This window comes from Rhinatrema bivittatum, chromosome 3, assembly GCF_901001135.1.
Source record: "Rhinatrema bivittatum chromosome 3, aRhiBiv1.1, whole genome shotgun sequence".
In the NCBI taxonomy this organism is placed as follows: Eukaryota; Metazoa; Chordata; class Amphibia; order Gymnophiona; family Rhinatrematidae; genus Rhinatrema; species Rhinatrema bivittatum.
This window is the reverse complement of record NC_042617.1, coordinates 326,149,895-326,169,694: the sequence shown is the minus strand read 5'-3', so window position 1 is coordinate 326,169,694 and position 19,800 is coordinate 326,149,895. Positions and strand designations below refer to the sequence as shown.

The following is a 19,800-nucleotide window of genomic DNA, read 5'->3' as shown; positions in this document are numbered from 1 at the left end:
AACTTGTCCGTATTTATAGAACCGGATTTAGTATAGAGATAATAATAAAAAATTAAAAATGGAGCAAAATACCCGGGTATAGTTGGGTATTGAGTATGGGTGTTTTTGCCAGTCGCCATTTTACCCCTGTGTTCTACTCACCTTTCTCTTTGTTGTACGCTTGTTTGAATAACCATGTTTTTAAATGTTTTCTGAAGGTTTTGATGTCTCTTTGCAAGCGGATCTCGACAGGCATGGAGTTCCATAGCATAGGGCCTGCTAAGGCAAGTGCTCTCTCTCTTACCTGGGTTAGTTTGGCTGTTTTGATTGAGGGGATGGTCAGTAAAGCTTTATTAGCTGATCTTAGGTATGTGGATAGAGTATGCCTCCAACATTATTTCCAGAGTTACATTGGAAGTGCCCGGGATCCCACTGTACTGCTATCCCAGGGGGGTCGTGATTCAGGTACCGGGAGGGTACACAAAGGTCTCAGACAAGGATTCAGGACTCGGGCGAAAGTACTGGATGGGAGCTGCATTGCAGCGCGCCCTACACAGCCACCATGGCTGGTCGCGGATCACGTTGAATGTGAAGCAGACTCCAGGTGAAGAAGTGGAAGGTGAAGCCAGGACATGACGAAGATTCAGGAGATGACTGCACCAGGGCACGCCCTACACAGCTGCCCATGGCTGGTTGCGGACCAAGCTGAAGCGGAGCAGGTTCTGGCAGAGTCTTAAGCATGGACGGAAGCAGGCAAGGACTCCGACGACCGGGGACAGGATACAAGACTCAGGATTCAAGACTCGGACCTTGGAACTTGAATTCAGGAACATTAAAAGCAAGGGTCCATCGGAGCTTGCATTGCAAAGTAAAGAGTGGACGAAAGGAACCTGGAAGCTGGGTGAAGAGCTGACGAAGGAAACATCAGGGTCAGGACAGGAATGAAGGACATCTGGTACATCGGAACATCAGGACATCAGAGCCACTAGACGACAGGGACCTCTGGAGACAAGGACATCTGGGACATTTGCGACAAGGAGCAAGGATCCTCAGGTACCTCTGGAGCAGAAGCATCGGAACTAGGAGTATCCGGAGGGAGGAGCATCTGAAGACAGGAACATCTTGAAGACAAGACGGACGAGGACACAGGATCCGACAAGAGACCAGGACATGGAACAAAGGTGAAGACGAAGAATCAGGAACCACAGATAAAAACAAGGGAATTCCCACGAAGAACATAAGAACATAAGAAATTGCCATGCTGGGTCAGACCAAGGGTCCATCAAGCCCAGCATCCTGTTTCCAACAGAGGCCAAACCAGGCCACAAGAACCTGGCAAGTACCCAAAAACTAAGTCTATTCCATGCTACTGATGCAGTTAATAGCAGTGGCTATTCCCTAAGTAAACTTGATTAATAGCAGTTAATGGACTTCTCCTCCAAGAACTTATCCAAACTTTTTTTGAACCCAGCTATACTAACTGCACTAACCACATCCTCTGGCAACAAATTCTAGAGCTTAATTGTGCGTTGAGTAAAAAAGAATTTTCTCTGATTAGTCTTAATCTGGAAGAATCAAGAGTTATTACACATTTGCAAGGATAACGAACAACGCAAGATGCTCCTAAAGAAATAACAGAGTCTTTCATGGCTAAAATGTCTTCCTTCATTCCTGCATTGCTTTTGATATGTCCGAAAACATTCAGATCTTCTGACCTCTAAACAATACATCCTTATTGCAAAAATAAAGATGGAAAATATTATCACGATCTTTCAAAAAAAAAAAAAAAAAAGTCTCCAATAGAGTAGCATAGCCAGTCACATTTCCTTCCTTAGAATTTTCAATAAATTGTGATACATTAACTGGTATATCAATCATAGCATTATCTTTAGATCTTTTTGGAGCTGGAAGGAAAAATAGTTTTTCTATAGGAGGCAATGCAGTCTCTGGAATCTTTAAAACTTCTTTCAAGTAAGTTGAAAATAATTCAGAGGGTGAATTGAGAGAAGTCTGTAGAAAATTCACACATTTCAAATTATGAGATCTAAGAGAATTCTTGATGTTTTCAATTCTATGAGTAGACGATAGATCTTTAATAATATTAACCTGAACTTCTTGAACCTTAGCAATAGACATTTCTTCCTCAAGTACCTTCTTCTCCAGAGAACTAAGATGAGACTCTTGAGATTGAAAATTATTACACGTCAGTAGTCAGCGAGACAAATAATGTAACAGATTTATTAATGCAACCAAAACAAAATTAGATCGGTGTCAGGAAACACCTTATACACTTGAAGAAGCGAGGTGAAGCAGAGAAGACTCCTGGAATGAAGAGCTGGAACCAAAGGAACTCCAGGAGTTAACCAACTCCTTGCAAAGGCAACGAGAGACTGAAGGAAGGCCCTATTTATAGGGCTTAAGAAGGAGACGCCTAGGAACGTCATCAGGAACAGTCTCGATGGACTGCCCACTAATGGCCCTTTAAATAGGGCAGAGAGGCGCGGCTGTGTGCCTAAGAAGGGGCAGGATTTTGGAGAGCAGCGGCAGCGTCCATGCCGCTAGGGAGGCCCAGACATCGGTGGCTTCCTGCCGTGAGAAGAGAAGATGATGGCGGACTCCTGACCACGTGGTGAGGAGCTCTGGGAAAGCCTCCTGGCCATGGAAGGACGGTGCTGGTGGCGGCCTCCTGGCCATGGAAGAAGACGATGATGGCGGCCTCCAGAATGCGAGGAAGGCGGCGTCGATGACAGTGGTAACGGCCCGCTGCGGATGGTAGCGGTAAAGAGGTGAGAGACTGCTTGTGGGCCTATCCCACAAGCAGAATCACAACAGAGGAGGAGAAATGGCCGAGATCACTGAGCCAGTGTTTGTAGACCCTTGTGGATCTGCCGAATCTGTCATTGGAGGTGGTTTCCCTGTGTCTTCACTCTCTACAGTAAATCTTCCACCACTTGGTGAGTTTTGTCTTTCTCTTACAAAACCAGTGTTGTGATTTTGGACGCACTGTGGGAGTTAATGGCTGAGTTTGGGCAAGCCATGAAGGCATGTAATGCCAAAATCAATATGTTTTCTAATAGCTTGGATCCAATGGTAAAATCCCATGATGTGACTTTACAGAGTGTCCAATCCTCTATTGGGGAAATGGAATCTGAAATTCAAGAACTTCATGACTTTAGGAGATTCTGACTTTTAGAGAACTGGTATCGTCGTCTGAATCTCAGGCTGGCCAGTTTTCCCAAAATAATGGGGGAACTTCCTCTTTCCACTTTAAAAAGCTATTTTTCTTGAGGTGCTTCTTATTCCAGACAATGAGATCCCCTCTATTGACAAAGCTTTTTTCCTTCCTTACTGGCTGGAGACAACCATTGATTACCAGTCTCATTTGGGGTTTCCTTGGATTTGCAAAATCTTACTAATTTCCTGGAACAGTCTGGATACGAAGTGATAGAATGCTCTATATCGCTGGTTTCTTTTGTCTTTGAACAAGATAGTAAAGCCATGTCTTTCTATTTTAGGCACATGAATTCCCTTTGTCATGTTTAATATAGTAGGGGTGTGCATTTGTTTCCTACGTATTTGTAATCCGCAACGTATAGGGCCATATTCGTTGTATTCGTGGGGAAGCGAAAAGTATCACGATTTCCCACGAATACAACAAATCTTTGCCAAATTATTTTGCCATCTAAAGGAGCCAATTTAAACAAACCCCCCACTCTCCTGACCCCCCCCCAAGACTTACCAAAACTCCCTGGTGGTCCAGCTGGGGGTCCAGGAGCCTCGGCTGCCGGTATTCAAAATGGTGCCGATAGCCTTTGACCTACTATGTCACAGGGACTACCGGTGCCATTGGTCAGCCCGTCACATGGTAGGAGCAATGGATGGCCGGCACCATCTTGTGCTTCTGCCATGTGACAGGGGCTGACCAATGGCACCGGTAGCCCCTGTGACATAGAAAGGGCAAAGGCTATCGGCGCCATTTTGATTACTGGCAGCCTACGGCCCGAGTGCAGGAGATCGATCCCGCACCCCAGCTGGACTTTTGGCAAGCCTTGGGGGACCCTCCTGACAGCCACAAGACTTGCCAAAAGTCGTGCATTCGTTTAAAACAAAACTGCAAAACATGGTGAATAAGACTAATTTGTTTCATTCAGGGCCCCCCCTGAATGAAATGAACCTTATTTGTTCATTTCATTTTAAACTAATTATTTGGTTCTCGCCTAGGGCACGCATTTTCCACTACCCCCTTATACAGTAAGGGGTTTAGTGCGTTGAAAACGCGTGTCCATCACCTCCTGAAACTGATAGTGCTCATGACATGTAAATGCATGTTGATAAGGCTATTAGTTATGCAGCTGGATATGAAAAAAAAAAAGTGTTACCAAGCCCAAGGGTAGGCGTTAATTTCTGAGCAGCCCAAAAAAGTGTATAGAAAAGCAGAAAATACTTAATATCGCTAAGATATTAAGTCGGAGGAAACAAAAATGTAAAAAAAAATGTTTTTTAAATGTGCCAGCCGGTCAGGTAAGGAAAACGGACGCTCAGTTTTTCGAGCATCCGTTTTCCTAACCCATGACTTTCTGCAGGTTCAGAAAACAGATGCTCGTAAAATTGAGCATCTGTTTTCTGAACCCACTGACAGCCATCTCTCCTGGGTTTCTGCTGCCATGGAGGCGCTAGGGATGCGCTATTGTCCCCAGCACCTCCTTTTTAGCGTGACCCCTCATTTAAACACAGGATTATGCTTCCAGGAGAGATGGCTGAGCGCGCATTGGGAGAGTGGGGGCTCAACACTAAGTGACCGTTGTCCCACGAACCTTAGAGAATCAGCCTGAAAGTGTACAAAGACCAGGGGACATACAATGAAGTTACTAGGTGATACATTTAAAACTAATATGTGAAAACATTTTTTTACTCAATGCATAATTAACCTCTGGAATTCACTGCAGGAGGATGTGGTAAAAGCTGTTAGTGTAGCTGCATTTAAAAAGGGTTTGGACAAGCTTCTGGAGAAAAAGGTCAATAAACCATTATTAAGGTGGAGTTGCAGATATCCACTGCTTATTTTACCACTTGGAATCCTGCCAGGTACTTGTGACCTAGATTGGTCACTGTTGGAAACAGGATACTGGGCTTGATGGACCTTTGGTCTGATCTATAATGTTAAGTCTTATGTTCTAATGTATGTGCTACCTCCTGCATTGGCCAACGCCTCTGTTGCTGCCAACACTGTTGTGGTTTATGAGGGAAGAAATATTAGTACATTTCAGCAGGTACAGCCAGAAAAAAAGCCGTGCTTGTTTGATTTATGTACTGTAGTTGCTTTATATGTTTTATGGTGGTTTAATATATTGCTTTAATAAAAAAAAAATGGTTTAAATTGATTTGTGCTCATTTCCTATTAATTATTTCTCATTGCAGCTCTAAAAAGCAAAAAAAATAAAAAGCAAAAAAAAAAACCAAACCAAAATAAAAAATAAAATAGGAAAACCACTTGGTCTGTGTAAATAATCTTTCCTGAATAATTCGGCACTGACAGGGTTAACACCTCCCTGTGCGCTGCCGCCCAAGGAGCTAGTTGTCAGTTTGGTTTTCTTGGTCAACACAAATAAGAAAATATTAACTGTAAATCCTTATATTGATTTATATTAATACTTCTATTTAACATTTCTTTAATGCTAACTGACATACTCAGCGCTGTACAAACATTCAAAAAGACAGTCACTTCTCAGTAGAGCTTACAATCTAATAAGACAAACATACAGGACAATGCCTGAAAAAGGAAAGACTTAGCCCTATGATTATGCATCATTACGTATAGCAATAGTGGTACATTAAAGTAATTATGATGCTAATAAAGGGGCATGTTGCCTGAATCAAACATGGCCGCTAGAGCCTCACCGTCGTTCATTAATGCCCCCGCCCACGGTGAGCTGGGCGGAAGAGAACTACAGCTCCCGTCATGCTCCGCGCAGACAAGTGTTGCGTCGTTCCTGTTTCTGGGGCTGCGGTTGCCTTGGAAAGTGACTGACGGGGGAGGGTCGCGGAAGCAGCGGCGGCGGCGGGCGGGTGGGCTAGGTCAGGCCGGCTCCGAGCGGTAGCGCGGCTATGGCGGACACCGTCGCCGACACCCGGCGCCTGCTGAGCAAGCCGCAGACTCTGAACGACGCCTACGGGCCGCCCAGCAACTTCTTGGAGATTGACGTGTCGAGCCCGCAGACGGTCGGGGTAGGCCGGAACCGCTTCACCACCTACGAAATCCGCTTGAAGGTGAGAGCCGGGCGGCCGCCCTCGGCCTCTCTGCGACGCGGGAGGGGCCGGGCCGGACCTGCCTCTAGCCCGTCTTTCTAGGGGCCTTGGAGGCCGACCAGGACGTGAACTGGAAAGGGGCACAGCCTGGGTCTCTTCCGGGGGATATCGTAGTGCCCCTGAAAAGAGCGGTTCTGTTCGCCCCCAGCTCAAGGAAAGGTACGAGAGAAGTTTATAAAAGCAGGAGCAGCTGGAGAGCCCTTATTTACTCTATCAAACAATGCTAACTTATTTAGGTACACCTAAAAAGGCGGGGAACCTTAAACAAGACTTTTCTAAGATGGAAAACTCACTTGTGCTTATGCTAACTTAAAGTTGCAGTGACTGTGCTACACCGTACCAGGTTTAAAATACCTCTCTCCAGCATGGTGCAGCTCAGGAAAGGGCTAGCAAAGATAATGGGTCTATTCCAAAGCGATATAAGACTTAAAGACCTGGAGTATAATAGGCTTTCAGATTCCTCAAAGATATAAATAATGCATAGAAGCACATTTTCCAGTAGAAAAAATGTTCTGAAACTAGATGTCATGGGATAAAGCTCCGACTGTCAGGAGTAAGTAGCATCAGAAAACATTTCTTTCTGGAGACAGTAGTGGATGCATAGAATGGCCTTCCAGGATAATGGAACTCGAGAAAGTCTGAAGCACAGAGTATGCCTGCTTACAAAGAAATGAGAGGAAAACTGGAGATTAACAGTGTTTGGCATTGCACCAGGAGTAAAATTGGGCCCACTAGATGCATCTTACAGGCCTTATCTGCTCTCTTGTAATATTTTTTTCTGTTCTCTGGACTGCTATGGGGGAAGGAGGTGCTCTGTATCCAGTAGAGATATAAAATGTGTGTGTTTGCAGATTTTTGTATTCTGCATAGTCAGTCTTCCTCCTTTGTAGATTACACCAAAAACATGAAATGCATCAGGTACACAAATAATCTCACACACAGTCCTAAAAATCCATGATCTGAAGACCTAAACAATCTCCTCATTAGTAAAATAACCATGCATAATTCTGCTTCAAAGAGCTGAAATTCTCAGCTTAACATGATCATTGACTTAAAAAAAAAAAAAAAGTAATTAGACCTTCCTCAGTTTCTTGGCATGATATTAACTGTTCTCAATTAAACAGTAAGTTTAGTCTTGCTCTTTAGTCCTTTCAATGTTAATATTTGCTGGCACAAAATCAGGGACGCATGGTTGACTCTGGGCTCCCTTTTCTCTATATATTGCATGACTTCCCACATTGGCTGGGCACATGAGCACATAGGGGCAGGAAACGTATGGGCATGTTAGGGGTAGGAGGGGGGAATTGCCTCCCCTGCAGCTTCCTCTTGTATTTTAAATAATTATTTAAATGTCTGTAGTTTTTAAGTGTTAACTTTGTAAACAATATTTACATGTTTTATCCTGAAAAGCTGTTACTGGTACTAGAATGAAAAGGAACGAAGAAACCCAATGCACACATTTCATAATAAATCAAAAAGCATAAGAAAAAGCTTGTTGTGCTGGTTGACTTAGTCATCAGAGTTAACTAATTTGGGAACCTTTTTCCAGGGGAACACTATAGTTAAATGCCTTCCAGATTATCGACTGGTAGAAATGCTAAACAGAACAATGAGAGAGTCAGTGCAATGACTGAAGAAAGTAAGGACTCTGTAGTTGACATTATCATCCATCTGAGAACCAACAACCTTGCTAGAAACATCCAAGTGGTACAGAGTAGAGATGTGAACCGGAATCGATTCCGGTTCCGATTCACATGGTGAATTATTTTTCGTGCGGCCTGATCGGGTTTTTTTGTTGTTTTTTTATCGGCTGCGCCCGAGCCGATAAACAAAAAACCCACCCCGACTCCCCCCCCCCCCCCCCCCCAAAAAAAAAGTTTTAAATTAACTGATGGTCCAGTGGTGGTCCCAGGAGCGATCTCCCTCTCTCGGGCCATCTGCTGTCACTAATCAAAATGACGCTGATGGCCTCTTTGCCCCTACCATGTGACATGGTATCTGTGCCATTGGCTGGCCCCTGTCACATGGTAGGAGTACTGGATGGCCCGCACCATTTTTAAAGATGGCGCCAGCCGTCCATTACTCCTACCATGTGACAGGGGCCGGCCAATGGCACAGATACCCTGTCACATGGTAGGGGCAAAGGGGCCATCGGCGCCATTTTTATTAGTGGCAGCCGACAGCCCGAGAGCTGGAGATCGCTCCCGGGACCACCACTGGACCACCAGGTAATTTAAAATGTTTTTGGGGGGGTTGGGAGGGTGGGGGAATCTAAGGGAGCTGTTTTGAAGTGTCGGGGTGGGTTTAGGAATTGTTTTTGTGTGCCGCTTTTCCCGCCCTCCCCCAAAACGATGAGAACCCCACGAACAATTTCGTGGGGTTTTCCTATCTGTTTCGGGGAGCCCCCGATTTCTGATGACTTTGAAAATATTGTACGATATTTTCATTCGTCAGAAATACGATTCACATCCCTAGTACAGAGAGGTTTCCAGACTCTGGGGAATCAGATTAGTTACATGGCAAAGACTATTGCCTTTTCAGAAGTGTTACATGTTCATGGAAAGAGGAAGGAGAGGCTAAGCCATATAGATAACCAGTGCGTGGCTCAAAACTTGGTGTAAGGAAGAAAATTTTGGATATATTGGGGGCTGGGGTCATGTATGGAACACTAAAAGGCTCTATGCCAAAGATGTCTTATATCTGTCTATGGCAGGAAAAAAATCCTAAGTGATAAATTCATATCCTATGCCATAAGGCATTTAAACTAGAGGACGGGGGTGGCAGAAGGAAATTGGAATGTCACCCCTGACATTGCCAAGAAATAGGTGAAGATAATTACAAAACTCAGCTGAATAAGGCAGAAAAGAAGTCCAAGAAGAGCAGTAACTTGAAGGAGAGAAACTGGAAAGCTACGAGCACAAATGCTAGTAGTCTGGGCAATAAAATCCCAGACCTGCAGGCTCTAATGGTGGAAGCGGACCTGGACATCATTGCTGTTACAGAAACATGGTTCATGGGAGTCACATGATTGTGATATGGCCATCCCGGGCTATAACCTAAGGTAGGAGAGAGAGGACAGTAATGGGGGAGGAGTAGTGCTTTATGTCAGAAACAATATCTAAGCAATTGCAATGCAAGGGACATGGGGCAGGGAAGAAGCATTATGGGCTAGCCTAAAAAAGAAGATGCTTCCATTTAGATCTGTGTGGTTTACAGGCCTCCAACTCAGACAGAAGAGCTGGACAGAGGTCTGGAAGAAGGGAGAAGTTTTGCTCGGAGATTTTAATCTGCTGGACATAGACTGGAGTATCCCTTCTGCAGAATCTACGAGAAGTAGAGAGAGAGTGGATGCCCTCTAAGGGGCTCTGCTCAAACAAATGGTTATGGAACCCACGAGGGAGGGTGTGATACTTGACTTGGTGCTCACAAATAGGGATAATGTCTATAATGTCCGGACTACAAGCCGTCATTAGATGGTATGGGTTGATATCGCAAATAAGATGCAAAGAAATCACACGAAGACTCAAGTTTTGAATTTCAAAAATATGTGCTTTGACAAAATGGGGATGTACCTGGAAGAAGAACTAGAAGACTTGGAGAATATGGGCAAAGTGGAACAACAGTGGGCTAAATTTTTAAAAGGGGCTATTACAAAGGCAACAGATCTGTTAGAAAAGTAAGCAAAAGCACAAGGATAAAGAAACCAATTTCATTTTCAAAGTAGGTGGCTGCAAAAATAAAGGCAAAAAGATCAGTATTCAGGAAGTATAAAGGATCCCAAAAAGAGAAACACAGGGAACAATACCTGTTGAAACTGAGGGAGACAAAGAAAGAAATCAGAAAAGCAAAAGGTCAAGTGGAAGAAAGGATTGCCAAAGAGACAGAGGTGACAAAACATTTTTCAGATATCAGAAAGAAGGAAATCCCGAAGTGATATAGTGAAATTGAAAGGTGATAAGGAGCAATGTGTCAAGACAGGAAATGGCGGAAATATTAAACAAATATTTCAATTCGGCGTTCATTAAAGACCCTGGAGAAGGACCGTTGCTGGTTGACAAGACCATAGAAGGGAATGGGCTAGACACAACTCTTTTTACGGAAGAGTATGTATGGGAAGAGCTAGGAAAACTGAATGTGAACAAGTCCATGGGGCCAGATGAAGTATATCCCAGGATATTAAGAGAACTCTGAGGTGTGCTGGCGGGTCCCCTAAATGACCTGTTCAGCAGATCCCTGAATATGGGAGTGATGCCGTGAGATTGGAGAAGAGCAGTTGTGGTCCCACTTCATAAGAGTGGTAGCAGAGAGAAGGCTGGAAACAAGTTGATTAGCCTCACCTCTGAGGTGGGAAAACTAATGGAGACGCTGCTGCAAGAAAGGATAATGAACTATTTACAATCCAATAAGTTGCTGGACCCAAGGTAGCATGGATTCACCAGAGGAAGATGCTGTCAGACAAATCTGATTTTTTTTTTGATTGGGTGACTAGAGATTTGGATCAAGGAAGAGTGCTTGATATCATCTACTTGGATTTCAGCAAAGCTTTCGTTACCGTCCTAAATAGGAGACTTGTGAACAAAATGAAAAGCTTGGGAGTGAGCGCCAAGGTGGTGGCATGGATTATAAACTGGTTGACTGACGGGAGACAGCGTATAATGGTAAATGTAACCTTCTCTGAAGAGAGAGCCTTTTTAAGTGGAGTGCCACAAGGATTGGTGTTGGCACTGGTTCTGTTCATTATCTTTGTGAGCGACATTGCGGAAGGGATAGAAGATAAAGTTTGTTTGCAGATGATACCAAGATCTACAACAGTGGACATGCCTGAAGGAGTAGAGAGAATGAAAAGTGATTTAAGTAAGTCATGCATCTGGGGTGTGGAGATCCAAAAGAGCTGTATACGATGGGGACGGAGAAGGCTGATATGCATGGACTGAGATCTGGATATTGGACTGATAGTGTCTGGTAATCTGAAGATGGCAAAACAATATGACAAGGCGATAGCTAAAGCCAGAATAATGCTGGGCTGCATAGAGAGAGGAATAACCAGTAAGAAAAAGCAGGTGGTGATGCCCTTGTACAGATCCTTGGTGAGGTCTCTCCTGGAGTACTGTCTCTCTCCTGGAGTACTGTGTTCGGTTCTGGCATCCTTATCTCAAAAGACAGAGACAAGATAGAGGCGGTCCAGAGAAGGGCTACCCAAAAGGGTGTGGGGGGGCAGTATCAGAAAACCTATGAAGAGAGACTGAAGGATCTGAATATATGTATTCCCTGGTGGAGAGGAGGCGCAGGGATGATATGATACAGATCTTCGGATACCTGAAAGATTTAATGCTGTACAAACAGCAAACATTTTCTTTTGGAAAGAAATCAGTAGAACTAGGGGTCACAAAATGTAATTCCAAGGAGGATATCTCAGAACCAATGTCAGGAAATATTTCTTCAAGGAGATAGTGGTGGATGCCTGGAATGCCCTTGCAAAGGAGGTGTTGAAAACCCAAATAGTGAAAGAATTCAAAGGGGCATGGGATAAATACTGTGGATCCCTAAAGGATAGAAATGAAGTGTGCATGGGGGTAACGTCCTGGGGCAGCGGTTACTACCCTTAACCAATAAGCCTGATACTTTGATGCAACTCCAATGTTGCTTTCTGCTTCCATGGCAAGATGTAACAGGGAACTGGATTCAAACAGTAATCAATGAGGGCCATGACTTTTATGGTCTGGGAAACTGTTAAGCATGGGGGTTACCTACAACGCACAGCAGATACTGCCATAAGCTTGCTGGGTAGACTGGATGGACCATTTGGTCCTCTTTTTTTTCCCCATCATTTCTGTTTCTATGAAACTGGAAGCCAAGCTGGAAACTGAAATATCCCTACTCACATTTTTCTATGTCCTTTTCTGGTTTCTACCTATTTGAAATATCCCCAAATTCCCTGTAATTGTACTACAGGTTATAATTGAAGTCTGTGATATTTGTTTTTAGAAAGTTTTACTGCTTTTCATTTCTTGGATCAGAGTGCCTTATTTATTTTGTTATAGTAATATATAGGGCCTTGTAAAATTTCCCATCAAGAGTTATATAGTGTCATGTGGTTGCTGTATTAGTCTTTGTGGATACATAGAAATAAAGGTCAACAATAAATTGTAGGTGAGACCTTTTAATTGGACTAATTTGATAGGTTTTGAATAGTTTTTCAGAGCTATGTTCCCTTGTCAAGTGGTAAGTTTTTATGACTGCAGCAGCTGATGAAGTGACTTTAATAGGGTTTCTTCATGTCTTTAAAATATTTTTGTGTGAAAGACTTTACTGTTGTGTAGAGAAAAACAGAATACAAATATAACATACCTTATTGTATTACGTTATCAGAGCACCATTAAATAAGTGTGAGAGTGGTGGTGGTGATCTTCTGCCTTACAAGAAACTAGAAAGAAACCCTGGTGAAAATGCAGTTTGGGCTTTTTTTTTTTTTTTTTTATAGAGGTAGTCCAACTCAAAGTGGTTCACAAACTATGAAAACACAATAAATAGCAATACATCATAAACAAAATACATCAGAAGTGCAGGAGTAGCTCAGTGGTTAGAGCAGTAGGCTGCAAACCGGGAAAGCCAGGGGTCATATCAATAGACACAGAATGGGAGAAAAGCCTTAGAGAATCAGGCCCTTAGACTGTGAGCCCCCTGGGCATGGGGAAATACATAAGGTACCTGAATGTAATCTGCTTTGAAGTGCCTGAAAGGTAATATTACCATATCACTTGGTATATTTTTGTCAGATCTTCACTGTCATGGTGTTGATGCTTGGAGCTATTTCTGCGGAAACTATATTTTAGAAAGGAGGCATCATGGAACCTCATTAGTATACTTATAATAGGTCATACAATAGAAAAACTTTAACCTTTTTCTTAAAAGAAATCCCAAAGTTGTTTTTTTTTGTCCTCTGTTTGCACACATCAAGTAGTGTGTTAGAATTGTTAAATAGTAGTAGTAATTTCATCAAACTTAAAAAAAAAAAATTGATATTGCATACCACAAGGGTATTAAATTGTCCTTTTAGGCATTTTATTTATTTATTTTTTATTTTTATATACCGGAGTTCCTGTATCAGATACAAATCACTTTGGTTTACATTTAACAGAAAAACTCTATAGGCTTTAAATGGGTGCCCTAGGCCTTACATTGAACATGAAACAGAGCTAATACATTAAGCGTATAATAAAATAGAATAAGTAGAAGGCATATAATCAATAAATGTATATCGTAAGAACATAACATAATAAACCAGGATAAAGTTATTTACAGAATCATTCTATAGACCAAATTAGTCATTAGAATAAAGTTATTTACAGAGGTAGTGTATTTTCAAGAAATACACTACCTCTTTTGCAAAAACAATGTTAGCTGCTTGCTTCAAAATAGTACGTCCTTGCCTTTGCTGTCTGTCTTTATATTCTCATTGTGCTAGAGCGACAGCACTTTAAAGACTTTGTTCATCTGCGTGTCCGTGTGTGGCCACACTCCAAATGTTGGGCAGCTGAGGATCTGGAAGGAGAGCAGGAGGAGCAGTCTGCTGTTGGTGCTCCCCAGCTTTTCAGATCCCGCAAACCTTTTTCTAAAGGGGTGGGAGGCAGTGGTGATGGAGGAGGTGTGAATTAAGGGAAGCTTGCTGGTATGTACCACTCTTGGCGCACTACTTGATTATCCTAATGTTTTCATACTTTGATTGCAAGCAGTGTTTCATTTGTCTTTAAAGATTTTCTTTCCTAAGCCTGCACTGTGAGTGTATTTATGTAGCAGAAAGTCTGTCAGACTACAGTATGGAACACAAAAGTGCTTGTTTTACTTACAGTGATGGTAATGGCTAAGCAGGAATGACAGAAACTTGATAGACTAATCTCATGTGAAATAAAAATTGAATATGAGGATCTGTTATATTTGCCAGTTGAATTATTTTAAACAATGTTGATACCACTGCTGCTTCAAATGTGCATGTATAATATGTATTATTTAAATGTGTTAAATCATGAATCCCAGACTTCCAAGCCAATGTATTTGTCTAGAATATGTATCCCATCAATTTAAGTCCCCTATTTTAAGATTTGAGTTCTATTTCCATTGCAGAGCAAGAGCACTTGTTGGATGGAGTAGGTAGGGCTAAAAGTTTCAGCAGCAGTTTTATGCGATAGGGAAGGTGAGTGTCTGTGCTCTATAGATTTCATCAGCAAGTGAGAGAGTTCAAGATCATCTCTAGAATTACAAATCAATCTTGTTGGGCTGTGATGCCTTTTATTAATTACATGAGCTTTGAGAAGGCTGCAAAGTGGTCTCCAAATCTTGTGTGGTAAAACATCTTTTTATCTTGGTTCAAGAAATGTCACAGCCTATTAAAATTGCGTTTTTTCTAAGACTCCCCTACACTGTAAGCCTTTGCACTACATTGATTCCAAGGAGTTGGTTTATATTCTTATAAAAGGAAGGCCACACAGTTTCTGGTGGAAATACCAGGCCTATAGTTAATGTATTCAGCATTTCTTTTTTTTTTTTTTTTTAATTTATTTATTTATTTATTTATTTATTCATTTTTCAATACTTACACCAGAGTAAATATCATACAGTGTGTAGAACCAATAAACAATTTCCAACAAATAAACCATTTATACAGAGTCATTAAAGCTATCTACTGTTCCAAGTAATCCTTGGGGGAATCTTATATAGGCGGCAATACAAGAAACAATATAATAAGCATTAAGGTTCGTCGCATGAGTGTAGCAAAAAATCATTATTAAACTCTGATTTTACACAACAGGTGTTTACGGGTTTGCAGGCTCTAGAAATTTCTGCAATTGAGTTGGTTCTATAAAAACATACTTTGCATCCTGATGTTTAATGATACATTTACTTGGGTACCTCAGGCTAAAACTAGCACCCCTCGCAATTACTCCTGGCCTTAAGGACAGAAACTTCTTTCGCCTTTCTTGTGTTATGCGAGAAATATCTGGAAATATCCAGATCTTATTTCCATAGTATAACTCTGAGCGATTACGCATAAATCTCTTCATAATCATATCTCTATCAGTAGGAAAAGTACACGATAGAAATAATGTCATCCTATTCTTAACTTCAGAATCCATGGACAATTCTAGTATTTGAGTCAAATTAAGTTCCTTTTCTTGATTCTCTTGATTTACTTGATTCTCTTGCACTTGGTCCAGATTTTCTTTACGGCTTCCCCCTTTTTCTGGTAGACAGTAAATTCTGGAAATTACTGGGAGTCCTTCCAATGGTATTTTCAATATTTTTAGCATATAATCTTTGAACATTTCATATGCTGATATCTCCCTGATAAAGGGAAAGTTCAGTATACGTAGATTCAAGAACTTTGTCTGGTTTTCGATATTTTCCATTTTTTTCAAGTTGATATTTTCAACCCTTAAAATCTCAGTCTGAACAGTCTCCACCTTTTCTACACGATTTTCCAACTGATGCATCTTAGTTGTTTGAATATCAATTTCTTTCTCTATATTTTGAAACTTTTTGTTTGATTCCATTGTTATCACTGTTAAATTCAATATAGCATTTTCCAGGCCTTTCATAATTTGCCACAAGGAGTCCATCGTTATAACCTTTGGCTTCTCCGTTGGTATAAACTTTTCCAGCATTAACTTCTGGGCCTGCTTCTCCCCTCCTGCTGCGTTCCCTTTCACCACCTCCTCTAAAGATTTTATTTCCATTTCCACGCTGCTCTTGGGTAAGTCACTCATTTTTTCAATGTTCAAATCGATTTCAGTCCCAGAAAGTGAAGAATATAATCTTTGAGGACTTACCCCAGTTGCCACAGCGTCGGGTGGTAGAGGATATGGGGGGGTAATCGGAGCGCCGGGACTGAGCGTGATCTCGTTGGCCAGCAGTGCCGAAATCCGCCCTAAGTCAGCTTCTGCAGCGGCCCCCTCCACCGGCATTTCTCTTGCTACCGCGGTGGCGAAGAACGTCTCAATCCTTGTCTGGCCATTCTCAGCAACCGGCGATGATGTGGCGGTAATCTCTCTGAGTTTAGCCTTTCGTTTAGAGTGCGGCATGGTTAAAGAAATTTCTTTCCAAGAAATCAGGAGAGAGCGACTTCACCTTCCGCATCAGACGGCGGCCATCTTAGATTCCCCCTATTCAGCATTTCTAAGATGACATGACATTGCCTTTAAGCTAATCTAGTCCTGGATGGTGGGCGTGGCTCATGGAGTGGAATGAGTAGGGTAATGGGGCTTGGGGATGTCTGTGACGGAGGCTTTGTGTATGTGTAGCTGTTTTGTTTTTGATTAAGGGTGCATGCATAGGTGTCTTTGACTGAGGCTCTGTGTGTCTAAGGCAGCAATCCATGTTAGGTCTCTGCTTCTCCAGCTGCACTATCTACATTTTACATAATTCAGATGGTAGTTAAAGCAGTCATTAAGATCCCCCTGCTGCTTTTCAGTGTTTGTTTAATTTCTGAGAAGTAAATGTTTAAAGTGTTTGAAAGCACCTCTTAAGTTAACTCCTGCCATAATGAATCCAAGCAGATTGATGGTGCTGCTGTGCTGTTTGTATCAGTGCCATGCAGGTATCCTACTCAAACACCCAAAACATAAATATAGCAAGGGTGGCTGAAAAATGGATCTTCATTAGAGTTAGTGAGAGTGCTTGTGTCAGATTTTTGCTTGCATTAGATAGTAAGTACACAGTGTTCCACACCAGTTTCATTCTAGTAACTAGTTAATACTAAAGTTACAAAAAGGGGCAAAGAGGAGCAAATGAAGCAAGCATGCTCAGTAATCTGATAAGCAGATGCTGCTGAGCCCATTTAATCACAAGGCTGCAGCTTTTGTTTTTCAATCTGCAAATACTTAGTCTAAGCAAGGACTGGGAGAGTCAGTGTCTCTCTGCATGCCTCTTTCGCTGGCACACTGACACCCTTGGGAAAGTTATCCATTGAAAAAAGTTGGTGGATCTTTAGGATTTATTAGTATATCATATGTTTTGAATTCATTTGCAATTTGAGGTGCCTGACAACTTCTGTTTCATGCTTCATATTTTCATTGCTGTTGCTGGAGAGGAAGAGAAGGTGGGTTATATATATAGTGTTTGTATCTACTCTGACTGTAAAGGCTGGGATTGTTGCTTCTCACCATGCTTGTTTCTAAAGCGTGAGCCTGCCTTTTATATTGCTTCTGTGAAATTTTAGTTTGGGGAAGGCATGAGATGGAATTCCAGATTCTCATCACCGAGGAGTTGATCCAAGATTTTTATGGTGCGGAGAAAAATGTTGGCATATGGCAGGGGCGGCAAAATCTGGTCCTCGAGCCAACGACAGACCTAGTTTTCAAGATACTGATATTACATTAGATATAGAGAGAGAGTTGCATGCACTACTTCCATTGTATGCAAATCTGTCTCATGCATATTCATTGTGAATATGCTGAAAACCAGACTTACTCCTTCAGGAATTTGTCCAGTCCTCTTTTGAACCCCACTGTTGGTTGCTTTGACCACATCCTCCAGCATTAGATTACATAACTTGATTCTGTGCTGAGTGAAAATATTTTCAAAGATTTGTTTTTTAAATCTGCCAGTTGCTAGTTTTATTGCGTGCCCCTTAGTACTATTGTTTGGAAGGATAAATAACCGTTCCCAATTTACCTCACTCATGATTTTATGAATTTCAATCATATGCCCTCTGTCATCCCTTTTTCAAGCTAAGTAGTTCTAATCTGTTCAGTTTTTCTCAGCAAGGGAGCTTTTCCATCCTATTTATAATTTTTTTTTTGCCCTTTTCTGTACCTTTTCTATGTCCACTCTCTATTTTTGAGAAGGGACGATCAAAACTGCACAGAATATTCAAGGTACAGTTGCATCATGGATCTATACAAAGGCATTATAATATTCTCAGTTTTGTTCTCTATTCCTTTGCTAATAATTCCTAACATTTATTTGCCTTTTTGACCATTGCCGCACACTGAGCCAAAGATTTCAAGGTATTGTCCACAAGGACTCCAAGGCCCTTTTCATGGGTGGTGACTCCTAACACAGAACCTACCATAGAGTACCTGTAGTTGGGGATTAGTTTTCCCTATGTACATTACTTTTGCATTTGTCCACAATAAATAGCATCTGCCGTTTAGAAGCCCAGTCTCGTAGTCTCACAAGGTCCTTCTGTAGTTCTTCACACTCTGCTGCTGTTTTAACAACTCAGAATAATTTTGTCCTTTGCAAATCTGGTCACACTTGTTCCTTTCTCAAAATAATTTATGAATGTGTTAAATAGTACAGGTCCTAATACAGACTGTTGGGGCACTCCATTAATGACCTTTCTCCATTTGGAAAACTAACCACTTAATCCCATCCTCTGTTTCCTGTCTTTTATTCATTTATAAAGCCACAAAAGACACTGCTTCTGATTCCATGACCTCCCAGATTTCTGAGGAATCTCTCATAAGGGACTGTCAGATGCTTCTGAAAATCCAAATACAGTTTATCAATGACTCACCTTTGTCTTCATTTTCATTTTCACCCTCAAACAAATTTAGTAATTCAGCTATACCTGGAAGTACTCCCTTGAGGCAGCAAACGATTGAAGGTTTTTTGGCTTCGGCAATGTCTGGTTCACTTGTGGTGGTGGTTGGGTTAATTTGCAGTTGGACCTTGAATTCTTAGTCAGATGCTGCAACAATCCCTGACTATGCAGCCTCCTCTTGCCACAGTTCAGCCTGCCATGCAGCCTTCCCTCCACCAGGAGTTCTTAGCCCCACTCGCAGCTGCACAAGCTACCTCCTCACTGATCACCTGATGCCGCAGCCCTACTTAACCCAGCCTGTCCATTCCCTCTGTGCCTCTTCATTGAGTCACCTTGGCACTCTGTGGCCAGTCTTGCCTTGTTCTGCCTTGCCTTGCAGCCTACCTGGGCTTCCTTGCTTGCTGTATGACCTGTCTTGGCTTCCTTGCCCTGCTCTGTGGCTTATTGGGCCTACTTGTCCCACCTTGTGGCCTTTGAGCCTACTAGGATTTCTAGCCCTGTCTTGTGCCTTGTTGAGCTTTTTTGTTTGCTGTGGTGTGTCTTAGTTCTATCCTCGTCCAGTCCTGTTCTTCTGCCCGGCCCAGTTCAGCCTCTTATCAGTTTCCCAGGCCTTGCCGTTGGTTCAGCCCTGCTTGTATCTAGCCCCTGCCTTTCTTATGTACCAGTTTTACTTCCAGTGCCTGGACTCCAGCTCCCAGCCTGTGTCTGATGCCAGATCTCAGCCTATACACAGCTCCCAGCCCAGGCCTGCTCCAGCCATGTTGTTCTGCAGGAGACAAGTCCTTCTGGCTCCCAGAACCCAAGGGCTCAGTCTGTGGGGCAGGACTCTGGTTAAGCAGAAGACCAGCTCCAGTCCTGACCTATGGCCCTGTACCACTTCTCTGGGGGTGCTCCCTGACTCCAGCCTGCCAGATCATGATACTTTCCATTTCCTAGGACATTGGAGGAGATACACTCGTTGTCTCCAGTGATGC

At 42.4% G+C, this 19,800-nt stretch overlaps 1 protein-coding gene across 1 annotated transcript in view; it reads left to right on the top strand.

The window, feature by feature from the left end:
* Positions 1 to 5,958: 5,958 nt before the first annotated feature.
* Positions 5,959 to 19,800, top strand: part of SNX3 (sorting nexin 3) — a 96,341-nt gene continuing 82,499 nt past the window's right edge. The window contains exon 1 of the mRNA XM_029595308.1: positions 5,959 to 6,246. Within this exon, the coding sequence (XP_029451168.1) occupies positions 6,085 to 6,246 (162 nt within the window). The 5' untranslated portion in view covers positions 5,959 to 6,084. The remainder of the gene's footprint in view (positions 6,247 to 19,800) is intronic.